The sequence below is a fragment of the Piliocolobus tephrosceles genome, chromosome 12, assembly GCF_002776525.5.
Source record: "Piliocolobus tephrosceles isolate RC106 chromosome 12, ASM277652v3, whole genome shotgun sequence".
NCBI lineage: Eukaryota > Metazoa > Chordata > Mammalia > Primates > Cercopithecidae > Piliocolobus > Piliocolobus tephrosceles.
The window spans coordinates 100,736,923-100,758,426 of record NC_045445.1 but is presented as its reverse complement, the minus strand read 5'-3'; the positions used below and the strand labels follow the sequence as shown (position 1 = coordinate 100,758,426).

General features: G+C 45.6%; 1 protein-coding gene across 6 annotated transcripts in view; it reads right to left on the bottom strand.

Annotated features, from left to right (window-relative positions):
- ZNF41 (zinc finger protein 41) overlaps positions 1-21,504 on the bottom strand; it is a 36,832-nt gene that overhangs the window by 4,031 nt on the left and 11,297 nt on the right. For 3 of the 6 annotated variants that reach the window (XM_023202802.1, XM_023202803.2, XM_023202804.2), the window contains exons 2-4: positions 18,816-19,076; positions 5,770-5,912; positions 5,419-5,514 (exon numbers count right to left, since the gene is read on the bottom strand). In XM_023202802.1, the coding sequence (XP_023058570.1) occupies positions 5,419-5,514; positions 5,770-5,912; positions 18,816-18,877 (301 nt within the window). In that variant the 5' untranslated portion in view covers positions 18,878-19,076. Of the gene's footprint in view, positions 1-5,418; positions 5,515-5,769; positions 5,913-18,729; positions 19,077-21,504 lie in introns of all 6 variants that reach the window. The other 3 variants (XM_023202807.1, XM_023202806.1, XM_023202805.1) reach the window with 3 other exon arrangements.

The window sequence follows — 21,504 nt, the reverse complement described above, 5'->3', positions numbered from 1 at the left end:
AAGGGGAAGCCTGGCATGGAAGAAATATTCCAGAAGGTATGTTCTTAATACATATCAGCTCCACCACTTTACTAAGCTCCCTGCTTCTTCTTGCTTTTCCCTCTATACCATTATGAGTGGAGCTCTTCAAATTTAATGTGAATTTGAACATTGTATCTATATGCCTCAAACACCAATTTCTTTGTATCTATAGAAAAACCAGTTGCAATACGCCATCCTGACACAGACAAACAGTAAATAGTTATCTGCACTCCAACTCTATAACCAGCTGCAAGTTTCTTTTTTTCTTTTTTTGTTTTTTGAACTGGAGTCTCGTTCTGCAGCCCAGGCTGGAGTGTAGTGGTGCAATCTTGGCTCACTGCAACCTCCACCTCCCGGGTTCAAGCAGTTCTCCTGCCTCAGCCTCCCAAGTAGCTGGGATTACAGGTGCCTGCCACCACACCCAGCTAATTTTTGTAGTTTTAGTAGAGACGGGGTTTCACAATGTTGGCCAAGCTGGTCTTGAACTCCTGACCTCAAGTGATCTGCCCACCTCGGGCTCCCAAAGTGCTGGGATTACGGGTGTGAGTCACTGCACCGGCCCCAGGTGCAAGTTTCTATTGGTTCCAGGAATACATGCTTATAACAAGAAGTATAAAAGAGGAAAGGAAAAGCTATCTGTGGCAGAATCTGCAGGCCCTCCCCTGAGATCTATTCTCCCCGTCTTTCACAGGAATAGAATGTGGCTGGGACTTACATCCACTGGCCTCGCTGTTTTCTCATCAATGGAATACGAGCAGAAGTGATATATGCTACTTGCAGGCCAGCCTTAAGACAGTGGGCAAATCTCCTTTATTTCCTCTTCCCTCTTCCCACTGGACTCCACAGTGACCCATCATTAACCAGGCAGGTGACAACGATGCCCCAGGAGATGCCAGAAGAGTGACTTACAACATGGTCCCTGAATGACCCATCAGGATTAGAGTTGACTTATTGAACTGCACCCATTCACCTCAGATTTATCACGTAGGGGAAGATATACATCTATATTTAGCCTCTTGTTTTGTTCCTCCATGCATATCCAAAATGTGTTGTCTTTCTAAATATTAGTTCTAATTTTGGTATACTTCTAGGGAGCTTATGTTTGCTATGAATTTGTAAAGCAGACACTGTACCATTCATATTGATACTCAGTTTGGCACAGTTTTATAACAGAAAGGACAAATACACAAAGGGTGAGAGTGTTAACATTTCATGCAGTCATCTTCCCTTTCCAAATATAATGTATGTTTCTTTGAATTCCTCTGAGCAGACACTTGAAAATTTCATCTGAAAGAGAAAAAATCTCCTCCTCTGCCTATATCCCCAAATTCAATAAATTCATTTACTAAATATTTTCTACATGCTCCACTTCAGAAAAGTGAAGAATAAGTGTGCTGGTTATCAATGTTTTGCCTCTCAGTTCCAAATTCACCCTTCCTTGCCTGCTCAACAAAAACGGATCTGGCCCCATTTACCCTGATGTGATTATCACACATTGTATGCCTGTATCAAAATATCCCATGCAGGCTGGGTGCGGTGGCTCTTGTCTGTAATCCTCAGCACTTTGGGAGGCCGAGGTGGGTGGATCACTTGAGGCCAGGAGTCTGAGACATGGAAAAACCCCATCTCTACTAAAGATACAAAAATTAGCTGGGCATGGTGGCATGTGCCTGTAATTCCAGCACTTTGGGAGGCCGAGGCGGGCAGATCACCTGAGGTCAGGAGTTTGAGACCAGCCTGGCCAACATGGCAAAATCCCATCTCTACTGAAAATACAAAAATTAGCCAGGCATGGTGGCATGCACCTGTAATCCCAGCTACTCAGGAGGCTGAGGCAGGAGAATCACTTGAACCCAGGAGGTGGAGGCTGCAGGGAGCTGAGATTGCACCACTGCACTCCAGCCTGGGTGACAGAGTGAGACTCTTTCTCAAAAATAAAAAACTCCAAAACCCCCAAATATCCCATGTACCCCATAAATATATATATACCTATGTACCCATAAAAATTAAAAATTTAAAAAGTGGATCTCAGCCTCTTTAAATATTTTTTCCTTCTGCCAGCTGGCATGATACTAAACTTTGTCAGTGTAAGATGCTAGAGAGACACTGCAGGAAGAGGGGGGTTTGCTTCCTGGTTCTAGGGTGCTCACTCAGCAGGCTCATCCAGCAGGGGTAGCCTGTCCAGCACCAGGCTCATGTAGTGTGGGCATCTTTGCCAACACTTGGCTCCTGATGCACATGTAGTGTTCCCAGTACCCAGGGCTCGTGGTCTTCTCTAGAGTTCGGCTCCTGCAGTGTGGGTGACTTCTCCAGCACCCAGCTCCTGCAGCTCATATAGCTTCCCAAGCAACTAGTTCCTGCAGGCCCCTGTAGCACTGTACAGTCAGCAGCACCCAACACCCCCCAGTTTACTCTCAGATGATTTGTAGTGGAATAGCTCCAGTGAGTCACCTCCGTATCAACAGTTTTCTCGGGAATCCTAGAGGGCAGATTTCCAGCAAGTTCCACCAGGACAGCACCATAGCAAGTATTCTACCTGCCTCGAGCCATGGTTGTGCCCTCCCTACAAGGTCTGAATCTCATCCCTGGGAAGTAGGGAGCCTCTTCCTTGGGTACTCGCTCACAACCCTAGAAGAACCTGCTGTGCTTTCTATCTGCTATTCCTTTATTCTTCAGAGTTTCTTTTTTTGCTAGCAAATCCCTCATTATTCCAGTCCCACGGCTCACTGCAACCTCCACCTCCTGGGTTCAAGTGATTCTCCTGCTTCAGCCACCCGAGTAACTGGGATTACAGGCGTGGGCCACCACACCCAGCTAATTTTTGTATTTTTAGTAGAGATGGGGTTTCACCATGTTGGCCAGGCTGGTCTTCAACTCTTGACCTCAGGTGATCCACCTGCCTTATCCTCCCAAAGTGTTGGGATTATAGGTGTGAGCCACCACACCTGGCTGCAAAGAATCTTTATGTTACCATTCTCTGTTCCCATTAGTCTGTGGTTTCTCCCTCGGTAAGATCCTGAGTTATACTATAAGAAATAGGCTCTTCATGCATACATATTTCAAAACATCATGTTGCACATGATGAATACACACAATTCTTTTTTGTCAAATTAATAGATTTTTCTATAAAAAGAAACAGGCTCTTTTTTCTTAAATTTTTTTTTTGAAATAGAGATGGAATCTTGTTGTGTTGCCCAGGCTGGTCTTGAACTCCTGGCCTCAAGTGATCCTCCTGCCTCAGCCTCTCAAAGTTCTGGGTTTACAGACATGAGCTACCACACTCAGCCTGAAATAGGCTCTTAATTCCGGAGACTTTCTGAAAACATAGAGGTAAAAGCCTCAGTTACCCTATATGCTAAAATCCTGTGATTTTTTCAGAATTCTTGTGGGATGGAGGATGAGAAAAAGGAAAGAGCCATATAGGCTGGAATAATTAAGAGCCATTTTGTGAGACAGGTGAGAACTGATCACAAGGTGGAAAATGTCTCATCTGAATAGAGCACAGAATAAACAGTCAGATTCAGGGAGGACTATCAGATATGGTCAACGTTAAGAAAATATTAAAAATGGAGTTGAGCAGAGGTTACAGAAAATATACAGATATGAGTTGAATTGGAAATATGTAGCCATGTTTTTTATTTTCTTGAAAGAAGAGTTTAATTGTCATATACTAGGTAATGGAGAACAGTTGTAGGTTTGTTTCATAATGCTCATGACAAGAGAAATAGAATGTTTTAGGTAAAGATATCTGTCATTAGCATTTAATATGAAGTAGTAAAAACAATGGAATCAGCAAATCAAATCAGGAATAGAATAACTGCAATTCAGGCAGCAGAAAATATGGAGCTGGCTGGGCGCGGTGGGTCACACCTATAATCCCAGCACTTTGGGAGGCCAAGGCAGGCAGAAACACTGAGGAAGCCAGAACCCTTGTACAGTGCAGCTAATCTGAGAATAATATGGCGGTACTCAGTCCTATTCTGGATGAGATACTCCATGATTAGGCGCAAATCCTCTCTTCTCTACACATCCCTGAGAAATTCTCACACCCTGTAAGGAAACATTTATGTAGAAGTTGATTGCAGAATTGTTTGTATTAGATGGGACTTGGACACAATGCTCAGCATCCATGACTAGGTGAGTGGTTAAGTATGAAGTGGTGCTGGGGACATTGTGAAATACTACGTAGCAATTTAAAGAACAAACTCAGACAAACACACTAAAATATGGAGAGACCATAAGAATGAGTAGAAAAAAAAAAGGAACAGAATTGAGAAACATAGTATAATATGTTTTATATATACTAAAAATACATATTTATAAACCAATGCTTCAGGCTTTAAGAGAATATCACACAATTTCAAGGTTCAAACACAGTAGACCAGCTGCCCATGGGAGGAGGCATAAAGAATGGATATGGAGAACTGGAATAAAAGAAAAGACCTGGCCAGGTGCGGTGGTTCATGCCTGTAATCCCAGCACTTTGAGAGGCCGAGGCGGGCAGGTCACCTGAGGTTGGGAGTTTGAGATCAGCCTGACCAACATGGAGAAACCTCATCTCTACTAAAAATACAAAATTAGCTGGGCGTGGTGGCACACGCCTGTAATCCCAGCTACTAGGGAGGCTGAGGCAGGAGAATCGCTTGAACCTGGGAGGCAGAGGTTGCGGTGAGATGAGATTGTGCCACTGCACTCCAGCCTGAGCAACAAGAGCAAAACTCCATCTCAAAATAAATAAATAAATAAGTAAGTAAGTAAAAATAAAAATTAAAATTAAAAGACCTGTAATCCCAGCAAAGACCTGTAATCCCAGCACTCTGGGAGGCCAAGTCAGGCAGATCAGTTGAGCCCAGGAGTTCGAGACCAGCCTGGCCAACTTGGTGAAATCACGTCTCTACAAAAAATACAAAAATTAGCTGGGCATGGTGGCGTGTGCCTGTAGTCCCCACTACTTGGGAGGCTGAGGTGGGAGGATCACTTGAACCTGGGAGGTGGATGTTGCATTGAGCCGAGATCATGTCACTGCACTCCAGCCTGGGTAACAGAAATTTTAAAACACTTGGATGTACAAGAAAAAACTAAGATGGGGGGCAGGGGTAGAGTAGGAAGAACAAAAAGGTACTAGATAAGACAGGGTAGTATGTGATACACAGTACAGAGACTAGAGACAGCTCTCTTGCCAAAAGGCCAATCAAAGAAGACAATAATGTGGCAAGGATCATACATGGAAATGGCATTTAGGTATTTGAGGGCTATTGTCAACTATCTCCAATTGACTCCAAAAGTTTAGAACTTTCAAGATGGGTTATCTTCAGAGTGTTTCAAAGGCATCAGGCTTTCCTAGGGCAAGTGAGACTGACTTCCATGTCCCTGTCTGTCTGGGTCACACCCACTCACCTGAACAGCTCTGATGTGGGGCTTCCCCTGCCAGCGTCCATGGCCCCTCTCCTTGCTCCAACTTGAAGGCGGCCTCTGACTTGGGAACTTGGTACCCTGTTAACAGGACATGATACATGATTGGGTCCAGCTGATTGGATTTCAGGGGGCTTTCACTGATACTTTCCCTTTGCTTTTCAGAAAAATAAACACATTTCACTGGGAACAGAGTAATAATCACAGAGGTGAAAAGGAACTGAATCCCAGACAAATCCAGGATGATACCATCACATAATTTAGGTGTCGGGCAGCACTCAGCAGCCGAGAATGGAAATACCTTCACTAGCAGATGCATAGGGCAGCTATGCTTACCCACTGAGAGCAGGTGGCTGTAGTTCTCTAGTGTCACATCCCAGTACAGGCGTCTCTGGGCAGGATCCAAGTGCTGCCACTCCTCCCTGCTGAAGTCCACAGTCACATCCTCAAATGACACTGAAGCCTGTAACGACACAATCCTGTTCAAGGCAGCATGGTCAGCACCGGGGGATGGAAGAAGGTAGATAGCAAGCTGTTTTTAATGCTTTTTACCGTAATGTATCATGTAGGGTTTTCACTAAGTATCTAGTTTTGTATTTTATTTTGTGAGAGTTAAAAAACTTATTCAGGCCGGGCGCGGTGCCTCAAGCCTGTAATCCCAGCACTGTGGGAGGCCAAGACGGGAGGATCACAAGGTCAGGAGATTGAGACCATCCTGGCTAACACAGTGAAACCCCATCTCTACTACAAAATACAAAAAACTAGCCGGGCGAGGTGGCGGGCGCCTGTAGTCCCAGCTCCTCGGGAGGCTGAGGCAGGAGAATGGCATAAACCCGGGAGGCGGAGCTTGCAGTGAGCTGAGATCTGGCCACTGCACTCCAGCCTGGGTGACAGAGCAAGACTCTGTCTCAAAAAAAAAAAAAAAAAAAAAAAAAAACTTATTCAAGTATCTTGACATTTGTTGTATACTACATTCATTAGTTTATTCATTCATTCTCTCTTCAAAATGAGGATTTTAAATGAGCTCTCTTTAAGTCCTCTAGCTAACTTAAAAACAAGATACTGGCCGATTATGTGTCAGATGATGTTCTAGGCAATGGTGATGAAGAGTTGAGTAAAATATAAAGCAACTTAAAGACTTGGATAACCAACAGAAGAAGACACAAAGGGAACTTTAGGAATTTGGAAGAAAAGTATAGGAGGTATAATGTTAGACTTCATAGAGACAGTGGGGCGAGAGTTATCTAGAAGGGAGAAGCATGAGCAAAAGTGTGGAGAAAGGGAAATAGAAAAATACATGGTGGATTCTGAGAACTGCAAGTAGTTCCATATAAAGGAAAGGAGTCTGTGTAGTATATTGAGAAGGTGACTATGAGGAAAATCCAGTAGAGATATACTAGCATCAGAACAAGGAACAAGTCTTTTTTCCTAATAGAGAATGGACTGCAATTTATATGCAGGAAAAGATATGATTGTAATTGTGTGATTTCAAACAGTATTCAACATGCATCACGCTGGGCACGGTGGCTCACTCCTGTAATTTCAGCACTTTGGGAGGCCAAGGCGGGTGGATCACCTGAGGTCAGGAGTTCGAGACCAGCATGACCAATATGGCGAAGCCCCGTCTCTACTAAAAATACAAAAGTTAGCTGGGCGTGGTGGCACACACCTGTAATCCCAGCTACTTGAGAGGCTGAGACAGGAGAATTGCTGAACCCAGAGGCAGAGGTTGCAGTGAGCTGAGATTGTACCACTGCACTTCAGCCTGGGTGACACAGAGTGAGACTCCTTCTTAAAAAAAAAAAAAAAGGATAGATCACGAGGAATGTTTGAAATGGGTGAGTCCAGATCGATCTGGAGACGCACTACAGAGTTTATGTGAGAGAGTAAGACAATCTGCACTTAAGGCAGTAGTTGTCATGGGCAAGTAAAAGAAGGTGTTGGCGGGCGTGGTGGTTCACGCCTGTAATCCCAGCACTTTGGGAGGCTGAGGCAGGCAGATCACCTGAGGTCAGGAGTTCGAGACCAGCCTCGCCAACACGGCAGAACCCCCATCTCTACCAAAAATACAAAAATTAGCCAGGCATGGTGGGTGTCTGTAATCCCAGCTACTCAGGAGGCTGAGGCAGGAGAATCACTTGAACTCAGGAGGCAGAGGTTGCAGTGAGCTGAGATCATGCCACTGCACTCCAGCCTGGGCGACAGAGTGAGACTCCATCTCAAAAACAAACAAACAAATAAACAAACAAAAAGAAGGTGTTGATACTGTGTTTTAAAGAGGTTGAATTATGGGAGCGAGAAAAAGAAAGAATTCTAGGGCAATTCTCAGTTATTGGTTTTGTACAACCATGCAGAGGGTGGTGTTACATAGTGAGAGGGGCTAGTAGATTAGGAAGGGAGTAGGGAAGAGAATGAAACATAATGTTATATTTTGTCCATGTTGAAATAAAGGTGAAATAAAGAATGAAACATAATGTTACATTTTGTCCATGTTGAAATAAAACATGCAGGGAGTTATACAATAGGATGTTGGGCTAGAATAGAGGTAAGATCTGGGAGTTCTCATATAGAGCTGGGAAACAGATGAGATGGCCCAGGAAGGGCACACAGATAGAGAAGATACAAAAACCATCTCTTACAGACCATCTCTAAACCAAGCGTATTTAAGTCAGAAATCAGTAATAAGAAGAAACTTTTCAGGAATCATCATTTTAAAGTTTAAAAATACAGTTCAAAATAACTGATCATCTAAGAAGATACGCTAAATATTAATGTAATCAGTACATGTAAGAATTTATTGGATTAAGAAATGGTAACTAAAGTGGAAATTAGGGTCTTCAGTGCTTATATTACAAAAGAATAAAGTCCAAAATTCCATGCATTAAGCATTGAAATAAAGACGTTATAAAAATAACAATAGAGTAAAACCCAAAAGAAAGTCTTTAAAAAGCAGAAATCAATACATTCAATGCCATCCCAATTGAAATCACAACAGGATTTTTGTAAAATCTGACAAACCAATTCTAAAATTTCTGTGGAAATGCAAATGGCCAGGAATAGTCAAGACATTTTCTTTAAAAAAAATTATTTTGTATCTTGTTTTCAGAGACATGGTCTCACTTTGTCACCCAGGCTAGGGTGCAGTGGCACAACCACAGCCCAATGCAGCCTCAACCACAGGCATACACCACCATATCCTGCTTCGTTTTTTTTTTTTTTTTTTTTTGTAGAGATGGGGGGTCTCCCTAGGTTGCCTAGTCTGGTCTAGAACTCCCGGCCTCAAGTGATCCTCCTCCCTCAGCCTCCTAAAGCACTGGGATTGCAGGCGTGAGTCACTGTGCCCGGCCTGCCAAGACGCTCTTGAATAATTAAAGCAATGTGGGAGGACATACTTTACAAGACCTCAAGACTTACAAAGCAATGGAAATTGAAGACATTGTTGTCCTGGTGCTAGGATAGACAAATAATCCATTGCAACAGAATATAGAGTACAAGTCGGGTGCAGTGGCTCACGCCTGTAATCCTAGCACTTTGGGAGGCCGAGGCATGTGGATCACCTGAAGTCAGGAGTTGGTGACCAGCCTGGCCAACATGGAGAAATCTCTTCTCTACTAAAAATACAAAAATTAGCTGAGCATGGTGGCACGTGACTGCAGTCTCAGCTACTTGGGAGGCTGAAGCAGGAGGATTGCTAGAGTCCAGAAGGCGGAGGTTGCAGTGAGCCAAGACCAGGCCACTGCACTCCAGCTTGGGCGACAGAGCGAGACTCAGTCTAAAAAAAAAAAAAAAGTCAATTCCAAAGCCAGGTGCTGTGGCTCATGCCTGTAATCCCAGCACTTTGGGAGGCCGAGGCAGGAGGATTGCTTGAGTCCAGATTTAAAACCAGTCTGGGCAATATGGCAAGACTCTGCCTCTACAAAAAAATAAAATATATAGCACATACATAAAAATTAGCTGAGTGGGGTGGCATGTGCCTGCAGTCTCAGATACTCAGGAGGCTAGGCGGGACGATCTCTTGAATCTGGAAGGTGGAGGCTGCAGTGAACCATGTTTGTGCCACTGTACTCCAGTCTGGGTGACTGAGTGAGATCCCATTTCAAAAATATATATAAATTCCAGATGTATTATAGACTTAAATGTGAAAGGCAAAAAGTATAAAGCCTTTAGAAGATAATACGGATGGCTATCTTCATGACCTTGAATTAGGAAAATAGTTCTCAAACATGAACCATGAAAATTGATAAGTCTTTCTAAAACAAAGCTTAGAACTACTATTCATTTAAAAGACAGCATTAAAAGAGAACAAAGGGAAAGCCACAGAGTAGGAGAAGATATCTCCAACATGCATTATCAACAAAAGGCTCAGAGCTAGAAGATGTAAAGAACTTGTACAAACCAGTAAGAAAAAAAGAGACCACCTAGTAGAAAAATGGGTGAAGCATTCATTTTACAAAAGAGGAAATCCAAGGCTTTAATAAACATATAAAAAAAGATTTAACCTTCTTAGTAGCAAGGGAATACAAATTAAAACCACAATGGATACCACTACACAACCTCTAGAAAGTCTTAAATGAAAAAGACTGATAGTACCAAGTGTTGAAGAGAATATGGTGCAAGGAGAACTCTCATATTGCTGATGGAGGAGGTGGGAATTGCTACAATCATGCTGGGAAGTATTTTGGCCCTAAGTGGCAATGTTGAAGACATGCAAGCAATATGACACAGTGAGTCCACTCATGGAAATATATACACTTACATGGAATATATGCACATGTACAACAGGAGATGCATTCAAGAATATTTCTAGCGGCATTATTCAAAATATATATAATATTTCATGATAAAAAGGTTTAAAAACAGTGATTTAGAAATCAGTATTCAAAAAAATCAGTATTCAATATATGTACAGTATCTATTGTCTTTGTAAAAAAAATATTAAGGATATTTTCTTTTTCTTTTCTGGGAGGTGTCTTTTGATCTTTCTGAGACAGGGTCTTACTCTGTCGCCCAGGCTGCAGTGCAGTAGCTTGATCTTGGTTCACTGCAACCTCCACCTCCTGGGTTCAAGTGATCCTCCTGCCTCAGCCTCCCCAGTAGCTGGGATTACAGGCGCCCACCATCGTGCCTAACCAATTTTTGTATTTTTAGGAGAGACAGGGTTTCACTATGTTGGCCAGTCTGGTCTTGAACTCTTGACCTCAGGTGATCCACCTGGCTCGGCCTCCCAAAGTGCTGGGATTACAGGCTTGAGCCACTGCACCTGGCCAGGATATTTTCTTTTTTTCCTTTTTTTTTTTTTTGTTTTTTTGAGACGGAATCTCACTCTGTCGCCCAGGCTGGAGTGCAGTGGTGCAGTCTTGGCTCACTGCAACCTCTGCCTCCTGGGTTCAAGCAATTCTCGTGCCTCAGCCTCCTGAGTAGCTGGGATTATAGGCGCCTGCCACCATGCCTGGCTAATTTTGTATTTTTAGTAGAGATGGGGTTTCACCATGTTGGTCAGGCTTGTCTAGAATTCCTCGCCTCAAGTGATCTGCCCACTAGACTTCCGAAAGTTCTGCTATGACAGGTGTGAGCCACCATGCCTGGCCTCTTTTTTTATTTTTTTGAGACAGGATCTTGCTCTGTTGCCCAGACTGGAATGCAGTGGTGCAATCACGGCTCACTGCAGCCTCAAACTCCTGGGCTCAAGGGATCCTTCCCGCTTCAGCCTCCTTAGTAGCTGAGACTACAGGTGCACACCACCATGCCCAGCTAATTTTTAAATTTTATTTTTACTTTTTTGTAGAGATGGTGGGGGGGGAGGATGTCTCACAGTGTTGCCCAGGCTGGCCTCCCTCCTGGGCTCAAGCGACCCTCTTGCCTCTTAAGTAGTTGGGATTACAGGCATGAGCCACAGCACCCGGGTGTAAAAACTTTTATTATATGCACTGGGAGCTGGTAGACAAAAAACCACCTCACCTGTCTCTCCCTCCCTGGAAGTCATGAAGGTCACATTAACAATGCCACATTCACATGCACAAACACCATGCCAGGCATCACAAGCATTGACAGATGCAATAGAAATACAGACAAGGTACACTGCCCTGTTTGGTCCCTTCCCCCACCAAAACAGAAGCTTTGGACTCCACCATGGCTGGGAAGGAATGTGTAGGGTGGTGAAAGAGGGCTCTGGAGAGATGTGGGGAGAAAGCTGATAACACAGACACACCCAGATTCCAGCCTCACCTGCCACATATGAAAAGGTGTCATTTTTCTGGGCAGTATCTACCATGGAGGATGGCGTGTGTCCCTACCACCACAAGGACTCCTACAAGGACTTCCTCATACTAGGTAAGGGCCCCCATCCCAGAGCCTCATGGCTCTCCAGCTAGTCATGCAGCAATGTCTCCATTCAGGGTCATCTCAGTCCCAGCACATTCTGCACCCTCACCCCTGGGGGTATACTCTGCTGCCAGGACTGGCTGCCGACTGCCCAGTCTGTCCCTGATCCCTTAGGCACCTGCTCTGTCCTACCCTGCAGCTGGCTGGGGGCTCAGGCCTCCTGCTTCGGGGCTGCTCTCACTCCTGCCTCAGGATACTTCTATCACCTCCTGGTGTGATCTTGCCCTTTCACTCTGCCCCTGGCCTAGCAGAAGGGCTTCCAGGGCACATAGGAGCATGGCTGGAAGTAAGCCTGGGGCGAGGGACCCAGCTGCTCTGCAGGTTCCCCCTGGGCTGGGGGCGCCCTGGTCTTTGCAGGATAATTTTCTGGGTGGCCCTGGACCAACCCAGTTGTCCCCTCTTTCTTGCTTGCAGTTCTCAAGAATAACTGTAGAATGTGCTGGAAATGGAATGCAGGTTCCCCCTGGGCTGGGGGCGCCCTGGTCTTTGCAGGATAATTTTCTGGGTGGCCTTGGACCAACCCAGTTGTCCCCTCTTTCTTGCTTGCAGTTCTCAAGAATAACTGTAGAATGTGCTGGAAATGGAACATCCTGAGCTGTGGAGGGACTGGTCTAAACAGGAGAGAGAGCTGGGGGCTCTCCTGGAAACAGGATGTCCAGTGCTTTAGCCCTAAACGTTGGGTTGTCCTAGGGTATAAAACTCCACGCAGGCTGCTTTCTGGGATCCCTCAGCTGTGGCGCAAGTGGGGCACGCGCAGATGAGACTCCAGCTGTACCAAGCAGCTTTCATGAACCTTGGGGGACCAGCTTGCAATGAATCGTAGGCTTCTGCTGTCCCTGGCTGCCTACCTGTACGTAATAAGCCTGCTCCATGTAACTTGTGTGCATGGGTGTTTCTGTCTCATGGGACGTAGACAAGCTGGTAGCCAGTACGCAGAGACCCTGCTTCAGTCTTTGTGAAAAAAACATGAAGGATATTTTCTTTTTTTTTTTACTTTTTTGAGACACGGTCTTGCTCTGTTGCCCAGGCTGAAGGGCAGTGGTGCAATCATGGCTCACTGCAGCCTCAAACTCCTGGGCTCAAGGGATCCTTCTGGCCTCAGCCTCCTGAATAGCTGAGACTACAGGTGCACCCCACCATGCCCAGCTAATTTTTAAATTATATTTTTACTTTTACTCCTCCCTGTCCATCTGAGTGTTTCCTGTTCCCCGGGACTGTTCTCTGTGGCCCTGCAACTGTTCTTCCCTCCTTCTGGCTTTCCCTGCTTCCCTTGTTGCTTCCTGTACAGCTGTTTTCTGCCTGCCCAGATCTGTCCCTGCTCCCTCTGCTGGTTCTTATTTCCTCTGACTTTTCCTTGGTCCCTCTCTTTCCTATTCCCTCTAAATGGCTCTTGTTCCTTCTGAGTACCCCCGTTCTTTTATTGCTTTCTTTGACTCTACCTGGATCCCTCTAACTATTCATGCCTCCTGTTTCCTGTTCTGACTGCCCTGTGCTCCCTTTGTTGTCCCTCCAGCTGATCCTTGTTCTGTGGCACCATTCTGATTGTGTGCTAGTCTACCTGACTGTTCCCTGGTCCTAAGGGCCTTTCTTGTTCCTTCCAGCTGTTCCTGGCTCACACAGACTGACTGCTGTTGGATTCTGCTGACTAATCTCTAGTCTCCTGATTCTTCCTTGTCCTTGGACAGTTCCTTGAGTACATTTCTTTCTTTCCATTCTTTCCTTCCCTTCTTCCTCCCTTCCTCTTTCTGAGACGGGGCGTCACTCTGCCACCCAGGCTGGAGTACAGTGGCACAATCATGGCTCACCAGCCTCCACCTCCCGGGCTCAGATGATCCTCCCACCTCAGTACCACCCTACCTGGCTAGTTTTTTTTTTGATACTTATATATATTTGTAGACATGGGGTTTCACCATGTTGCCCAGGCTGGTCTTGAACTCCTGGCCTCAAACAATCCTCCCGCTTTGGCCTCCCAAAGTGTTGGGATTACTACCGTGCCTGGCCATTGAATACATTTCTACTATGCTCTCCCGCGATGTTCACCCATCTGGTCCGTGGACCACACTTTGAGCAGTACCTAACTAGCTAGCTTACGCCCTTACCCATTAAAACGCACTACTGTGTGTTCTATGCCACAGCTGGATTCTGTACTTGCACTGCCTCCATTACTCACATTACATTTAACTATTGGCTGGTTCCTCTGATTGCTTCCTGGGTAGGGTGGCCAAGTGTCTCAGTTTGCCCAGGAATGTTCCTGTTTTAGCACTGGAAGTCCCATGTCCCCTCAGTCACAGGCAAACCAGGATGGTCCTGGGAACTCTGGCTGTTTCCCAGCCTCTCCAACTGTGCCTTCACGCCAGTAACTACTGTATGGGCCCTCGGGCTGTTAACTCGCTTCAGTTACACCATTCCTTCTGGTTCTCCTCTGGTCTCTCTAGCTGGCCACTGGTCAATCAGGCTGCTACCCCACACTGGATACATGTTTAATGCTCACTTGACCTGTTCCCTATTCCTCTGGTTACTTCCCAGGGCCTCTGGTGGACCCTCAGCCCCAAGCACATTTTGGCTGCTCCCTCTGGCTGCCCCCCAGCCTCAGTGACCGTTCCTTGCTCCAGGTGTTCCACAGTACTCTAGGCCATTCTGCAGCTTCAGAGGCTCTTCTCTCATCTTTCCACCTGTTCCATGGACTCTGTCCCTTCCCTGATCCCTCTGCCCATTCTACAGCCTCAGCAATTGTCTCCCGGTTCCTCTGGCTGCAACCCATTCTCTGGGTCATATTTCCCATTTCTTGTTCCCTGGTATCTCTGTCTTTTGCCTATACCCTCAAGCTCTCTTCTAAACCAAGGAACTGCTTCCTGGTTCCTCGGGAAGCTGCTTGTCCCTCAGGCTCATATCCAGTTCCTTGGATATGCTTGCTTTTTCCATTTTATCTGATTCTTCTGCTTCCTCACCCCTCTGGATACTGACTGCTCCGTCTGGCTGCTTTCTGGTTCCTCTGTTTCCTGGTACCTCCTCCTATTTCATGATCCTTCTCACTGTTCTTTAACCCTCGGCTCTTCCCTGCTTCCCAATGATCACCACTTCTCCAGCCTCAGCAACTGTTTCTTGGTCTCTGGCTCCAGCGTCTGACTCATGTCCTGTTTGTTTCATTATTCTTCCACCTGTATCCTGGACCCGCTGGCTATTCTTCATCTCTAGTAAGTGCACCATGGTCCCTGTTCCTTATTCCCTTGTGGCTCCCTCCAGCCCTCTTTACCTTACTGATCCCTCTGCTTATTCTCCATCTTCAGCCACCGTTTCTTGGTACAACTGGCTGCTCCTCAAACCCTGGGGACATTTTTATTGGTTCCTAGGTATCTCTGCCTATACCCTGCTCCCTGATGTTTAATGAAAAAAACCAAGACCCTAACCAATAAATAAGTCAATAAATAATATTCCCCCCAGGGTCTTGGTCATTTCCATCTCTTCTTGAGGTGGGTCAGAGATCTGTGGTTAGGAAGGAAGAGATGAATGGAGAAATGTGCCTTCCAGAATTTCTTCTAGAAATCCCCACTGTTGGCTGGGCAAGAGGCCATGTGCAGGAGTGAGGAGGACCACATTGTCATGGCCCTAATCTGTGGGTCCGTGACTGACACGACTGAGCAGAGCTTAGACAAGGTGGAAGTGTACTACTGTAAAGCATTGATTCACTTGCTATTTAATGCCCTTATACCTTTGACTGAAAAATATAATTTCAATGACTTGGCAGAAAGATGTATTTATTTATTTATTTTTTATTTATTTATTTATTTATTTATTTATTTATTTATTTATTTATTTATTTATTTATTTTGAGACGGAGTCTCGCTCTGTGGCCCAGGCTGGAGTGCAGTGGCCGGATCTCAGCTCACTGCAAGCTCCGCCTCCCGGGTTTACGCCATTCTCCTGCCTCAGCCTCCTGAGTAGCTGGGACTACAGGCGCCCGCCACCTCGCCCGGCTAGTTTTTTTTTGTACTTTTTAGTAGAGACGGGGTTTCACCGTGTTAGCCAGGATGGTCTTGATCTCCTGACCTCGTGATCCGCCCGTCTCGGCCTCCCAAAGTGCTGGGATTACAGGCTTGAGCCACCGCGCCCGGCCGTATTTATTTATTTACTTATTTATTTATTTTGAGACAGAGTCTCACTCTGTCACCCAGGCTGGAGTGCAACGGTGTGATCTTGGCTCACTGTAGCCTCAACCTCCTGGGCTCAAGTGATTCTCTCACCTCAGTCTCCCAAGTACATGGGACTACAGGTGCACACCACCACACCCGGCTAATTTTTGTATTTTTGTTGAGACAGAGTCTTACTATATTGCCCAGGCTGGTCTCAAACTCCTGAGCTCAAGCGATCTGCCCGCCTTGGCCTCCCAAAATGCTGGGATTATAGGCATGAGCCACCATGCCCAGCTGGCAGAAAGATTTAAATGTAGGAATTTTATCATAGTAGTTTAATCACAATAGAAAACCTGAAATACCCTAAATGCACATTATTAGTGGACTGGTTGTGGGGGGATGGGGAGACACTGGTCAAAGTATACAAAGTTTTTGTTAGAGGGAGTAAGTTTTTGAGATCTATTGCAGTTTGGTGGCTAGTTTGGTGGCTAGTTAATTAATGAAATAACATTAATAATGATGTAATGTTATTTCAAAATTGCAAAGAGAGCAGATTTTTTTTTTTTTTTGAGACGGAGTCTTGCTCTGTCGCCCAGGCTGGAGTGCAGTGGCATGATCTCGGCTCACTGCAAGCTCCGCCTCCCGGGTTCATGCCATTCTCCCGCCTCAGCCTCCGGAGTAGCTGGGACTACAGGCACCCACCACCACACCCGGCTAATTTTTTTGTATTTTTAGTAGAGACGGGGTTTCACCGTGTTTGCCAGGATGGTCTTGATCTCCTGACCTCGTGATCCACCCACCTCGGCCTCCCAAAGTGCTGGGATTACAGGCGTGAGCCACCTCGCCCGGCCAAGAGCAGATTTTAAATGTTCACATCACAAAAGAAATAAGTCTTTGAAGTAATGGATATGTTAATTAGGTTGATTTAAATATTCTACAATGTATACAAATATCAAAACATCACATTGTACCCCATAAATATACACAATTATTATTCATCAATTAAAAATAAAATTTGTGGGGCATGGTGGTGACTCACGCCTGTAATCTCAGCACTCTGGGAGGCCAAGGCAGGAAGATTACTTGACCCCAGGAGCTTGAGACCATCTGGGTGTGGTGCCATGCGCCTGTAGTCCCAGCTACTTGGGAGGCTACGGTGGGAGGATCGCCTGAGCCCAGGAGGTTGAGGCTGCAGTGAGCTGAGGTTGCAACACTGCACTCTAGGCTGGGCAACAGAGGGAGACTGCCTCAGAGGAAAAAACGTTAAAATAAATAAATAAAATTTTAAAAATAGCGAACTGGCTAAATGGACATCATAAGTGTATGAAGAAAAATACTTGCTGCCTAGCAAATCATGTTAAACTGCCCAGTTAAAAATGAGGTAACCAAAGAGTATCATTCTGTTTTAAAACTTTAGCTATATACGTGTATGTGTACAGTATGCATGTACACTCAGGCCCCACACGCATACTCACACACATGCACACATGCACACATAAAGGAAAAAACCACTGAAAGGAAATACAGCTAAATGTTAACACTGGTTAGCTTTGCGTAATGTTGGAACGACAAGTAATTTTTTAGTTTCTTCTATTTGCTAAACTATACTTTCTAATATTTTATTATGAAGTTATAAAATGACCAAAAAAAAATATTTAAAAGTTTAATGTTATCCTAATGACCACATGACCCTGAGCCCCTGAGACAATGAACCCTTCCAGAGTCAACAGCATCCACAGGCAGGTCTGAAAGGAGGGAGCTGTCAGGCAGGGTCTGGCTTGCTCGTGGTCCTCCTCGGCTTACAGAATCTCAATGGGAACTCTATCTGAACGGGAGCTCTGAGCAGGAAACTTAATCTCAGCTGTGGTGCGGTGAGGGTGGAAGACACAGTCAGGAGACCTGACTCCAGTCTAGTGGTGTCACCGCCAACCTGAGAGGCCTGGGCGAGTCATGTGTCTTCTGGGGCATTTTATTCATCTTTTTTTTTTGTTTTTGAGACGGAGTCTCACTCTGTCACTCAGGCTGGAGTGCAGTGGTGTGATCTCAGCTCACTGCAACCTCTACCTCCCAGGTTCAAGCGATTCTCCTGCCTCAGCCTCCCAAGTAGCTGGGATTACAGGCATGCGCCACCAAGCTCAGCTAACTTTTTGTATTTTTAGTAGAGACGGGAGTTCGCCATGTTGGTCAGGCTGGTCTTGAACTCCTGACCTCAAGCAATCCCCCCGTCTCAGCCTCCCAAGGGTGCTGGGATTATAGGCATGAGCCACTGTGCCTGGCCATTTTATTCATCTTTGAAAGGAAGAGGGAGAGCCAGAAGGGCCCCAGAGACCATGGTGGCCCTACTACCCTGCCAGTCTCTAAGTTCCAAAGAAAAAGGATTTTTCTCTACCTAAATCAGGATAGAGGAGAAATTGCCAGATCCCCAGAGACCTGGGGGAAGGGGGCACTGGTGGGGATCAGCTGACGTCTGTAAAGAGCCAATGGAGAGGGAAGGGTTGGTGCTGGGGTCGGGGATGGAGTCTCCCTGGCTATGGATAGTGGCTGCTTCCACCTGGACCTCACCCTCATTTGCCCTGCAGGGAGCTGCCCCCACTCCCTAGGTTGTGGGGCTCACCCTCCACATCCTCCCTCTCCTCTAGTGTAATCAGCCACATTACCCTGTCCACTGAAACACGTGGGGCTCTGGATGTGGCCGCATCAGTCAACTGGTGCTCACTCTCAGTGGGAGGACCCTGATCTGTCTCCAGGGGAGCAGGTCCGGAATCTGCCGCTTCCCCTGACTCACCTGCTCCTGCCCTGAGGCCCTGGGGACAGGTCAGGGTATCTCCTCACTGAATGAATTCTTGCCTCCGGGGTCCTCTCCCTCCTCACCTCACATGAGCTGCCACGTCCCTCTGCAGCCACGACCGGGGACCATGGGGAAGAGTCCCCATTAGCTGCCATGTTCACGCTGGGCCTCAGCCCTCAGGCTCTCCTGCTGACAACCCCACTCTTTCCCAAGCTGGAAGCTGAGCTGGCATCTGTGGACTCAACCGGAGCTGCTGGGGCGAGGCAAGCAGGAGTCAGAAGGAAGATCCTGCAGTTTCCACTAAGGAGCCTGGCCCCCAGACTCTGCAGAGGCTCCAAGAAACCCTGGAAAGACAGTGTCCACATGGTCATCACTCCACGTTCACCCATAAATATTTTCTGGTGGTGCCCAGGGGAAGCTCACTGTGCTGGATGCTGCAGAAGAGAAAAGTTCGGTAAAACCCACACCAAGTATTAAAGCAAAACATGGGGAAAATTCACAAGATCTGGTGTAAAATGAATGAGCATTTGTATTCAAGCTCTTCTATGTTCTAGCTAGAATCTGAGGAAGTCATTTTATGTGAAGTTTCTTCATCTTAAAAAAGATGAAAATACTTATCTCATAGGGTTGTTAGAATTAAATGAAATGATGCTTCTACACACACCTACTTGGTACCTGGAACATGCTCAACTCATTTTAAATAGTGCTATTATTACAAGGTGCAAGGCATGTTTTATTAGGTACCTCATTTAATTTTCACACTCATCCTGTGGACTAGGCATTACTATTATTACTAATCCCATTTACCATCAGATAGAGCTGTTCAGAAATATTAAGAAATTTACCCCAAGATCACTCAGATGAGGGGGAAGGACAAGGATTCAAACTCAGGTATGCCTGGCTCCAAAGCATACTTTCTTAACTATTGAGCCATTTGGTACTCTATTCAAGGCAGAATCACAATAAACACTGTGGTTCCTGCTACCTTCAAAGTGCTCTGGCTGAGCACTGACCATGCCACTTGAGCATAAACTGAGCTTCTGTGTAATTCAGTGTACATTCTGTGCAAAGAACAGAGCCCACCCTCTTCTGTCAAAGATAAAAACTCAAACTTGTCCCTTCTCTTCTGCAATTCCCATCAGGCCCTGAAAACCAGCAGGTCTGCACAGGCTCCTAAATCCCTATAGCCCACATTGCTTGACAAAAACTGCGTACCAAATGGTGTCATCAACTGGTTTCCACAGGCTCCTCAAGTTATCACCAACCCAGGCAGCACATCATCAATAGGATCAATGACTCCCATAAAACCCTCAGTAATAGAAGTCCCAGTTCATCACATAGCAACTCACACAGTACTATAATAACCAATGTCCATAGGTCCCAATCCAGGACTGCCACAGGCCCCCCAAAACTGACTTGTAATCCCTGTGAATCCCAGACTTGCAATCATTCACCACCTTAGCACCCCAATCAATAAACTCTCATGGACTGAATCGATGACCTCAGATACTGACATTTCCAACACTTCCAGGCAGAACCAACACCTCATTTACAACAAAAAGGGATCACAGTGGCACTAGATGTATTTGCAAAAACAGAGGCCATGTTAGAAGAAAACTCTACAAATTATTGCGAGAGAAGGTCTGAGATCCAAGAATTCTAAACCCACCCTAGCTAGATACCATTCTATTGTCAGAGCAAAAGAAAGACAATTTTAGACATAAAAGCATTTCTAGCATTTTATGCCCATATTCCAGTCTCAGGAGAACACTCAAGGGAATAGTCTAAACAATGGTAAACGGAATAGAAACAAGAACCCTCAAAATAGGAAAGCAGTTTTGAGATAGGATTCTTGCAATTGATATGTAATTACATCTGGATAAAGAAAAACAACGTAATTGGGCATCTGTAGTAAATAAGGCTGTTACTATTAACTATGTGGAAATTTAAAAATTCCCTGGCTGGGTACGGTGGCTCACACTTGTAATTCCAGCACTTTGGGAGGCCAAGGCGAGCGGATCATGAAGTCAGGAGATCAAGACCATCCTGGCTAACACTGTGAAACATTAAAAATACAAAAAATTAGCCAGGCGTGGTGGCATGCACCTGTAGTCCCAGCTACTTGGGAGGCTGAAGCAGGAGAATCGCTTGAACCCAGGAGGCGGAGGTTGCAGTAAGCCGAGATCATGCCACTGCACTCCAGTCTGGGTGACAGAGAGAGACTGTCTCAAAAAAACACAAATAAACAAACAAAAAAATTCCCTGGGAAAATTTACTGAACAAAATGAGGAGAAGGCAAATTACAAATTTCCATGGGCAGATATCGGTACAATATTATTTGGATTTAGTAATACAGAAAATACATACAATCATATTTGTAAGGAAGGTAAAGGCAACTACTAACAGAAATTCATTAAAAAAAAATCAAAATTCCAAACAATCAAAACTGAAAAGTAATAAAAACCTAAAAGGGGATTAAGCGAAACATGAATGAGGCCAGGTGCAGTGGCTCACACCTGTAATCCCAGCACTTTGGGAGGCCGAGGCGGGCGAATCACGAAGTCAGGAGTTTGAGACCATCCTGGCCAACATGGTGAAACCCCGTCTCTACTAAAAATACAAAAATTAGCTGGGTGTGGTGGTGCATGCCTATAATCCCACCTACTCAGGGGGTTGAAGCAGGGGAATTGCTTGAGCCCAGGAGGCGGAGGTTGCAGTGAGCCGCGATCTTGCCACTGCACTCCAGCCTGGGTGACAGAGCGAGACTCCATC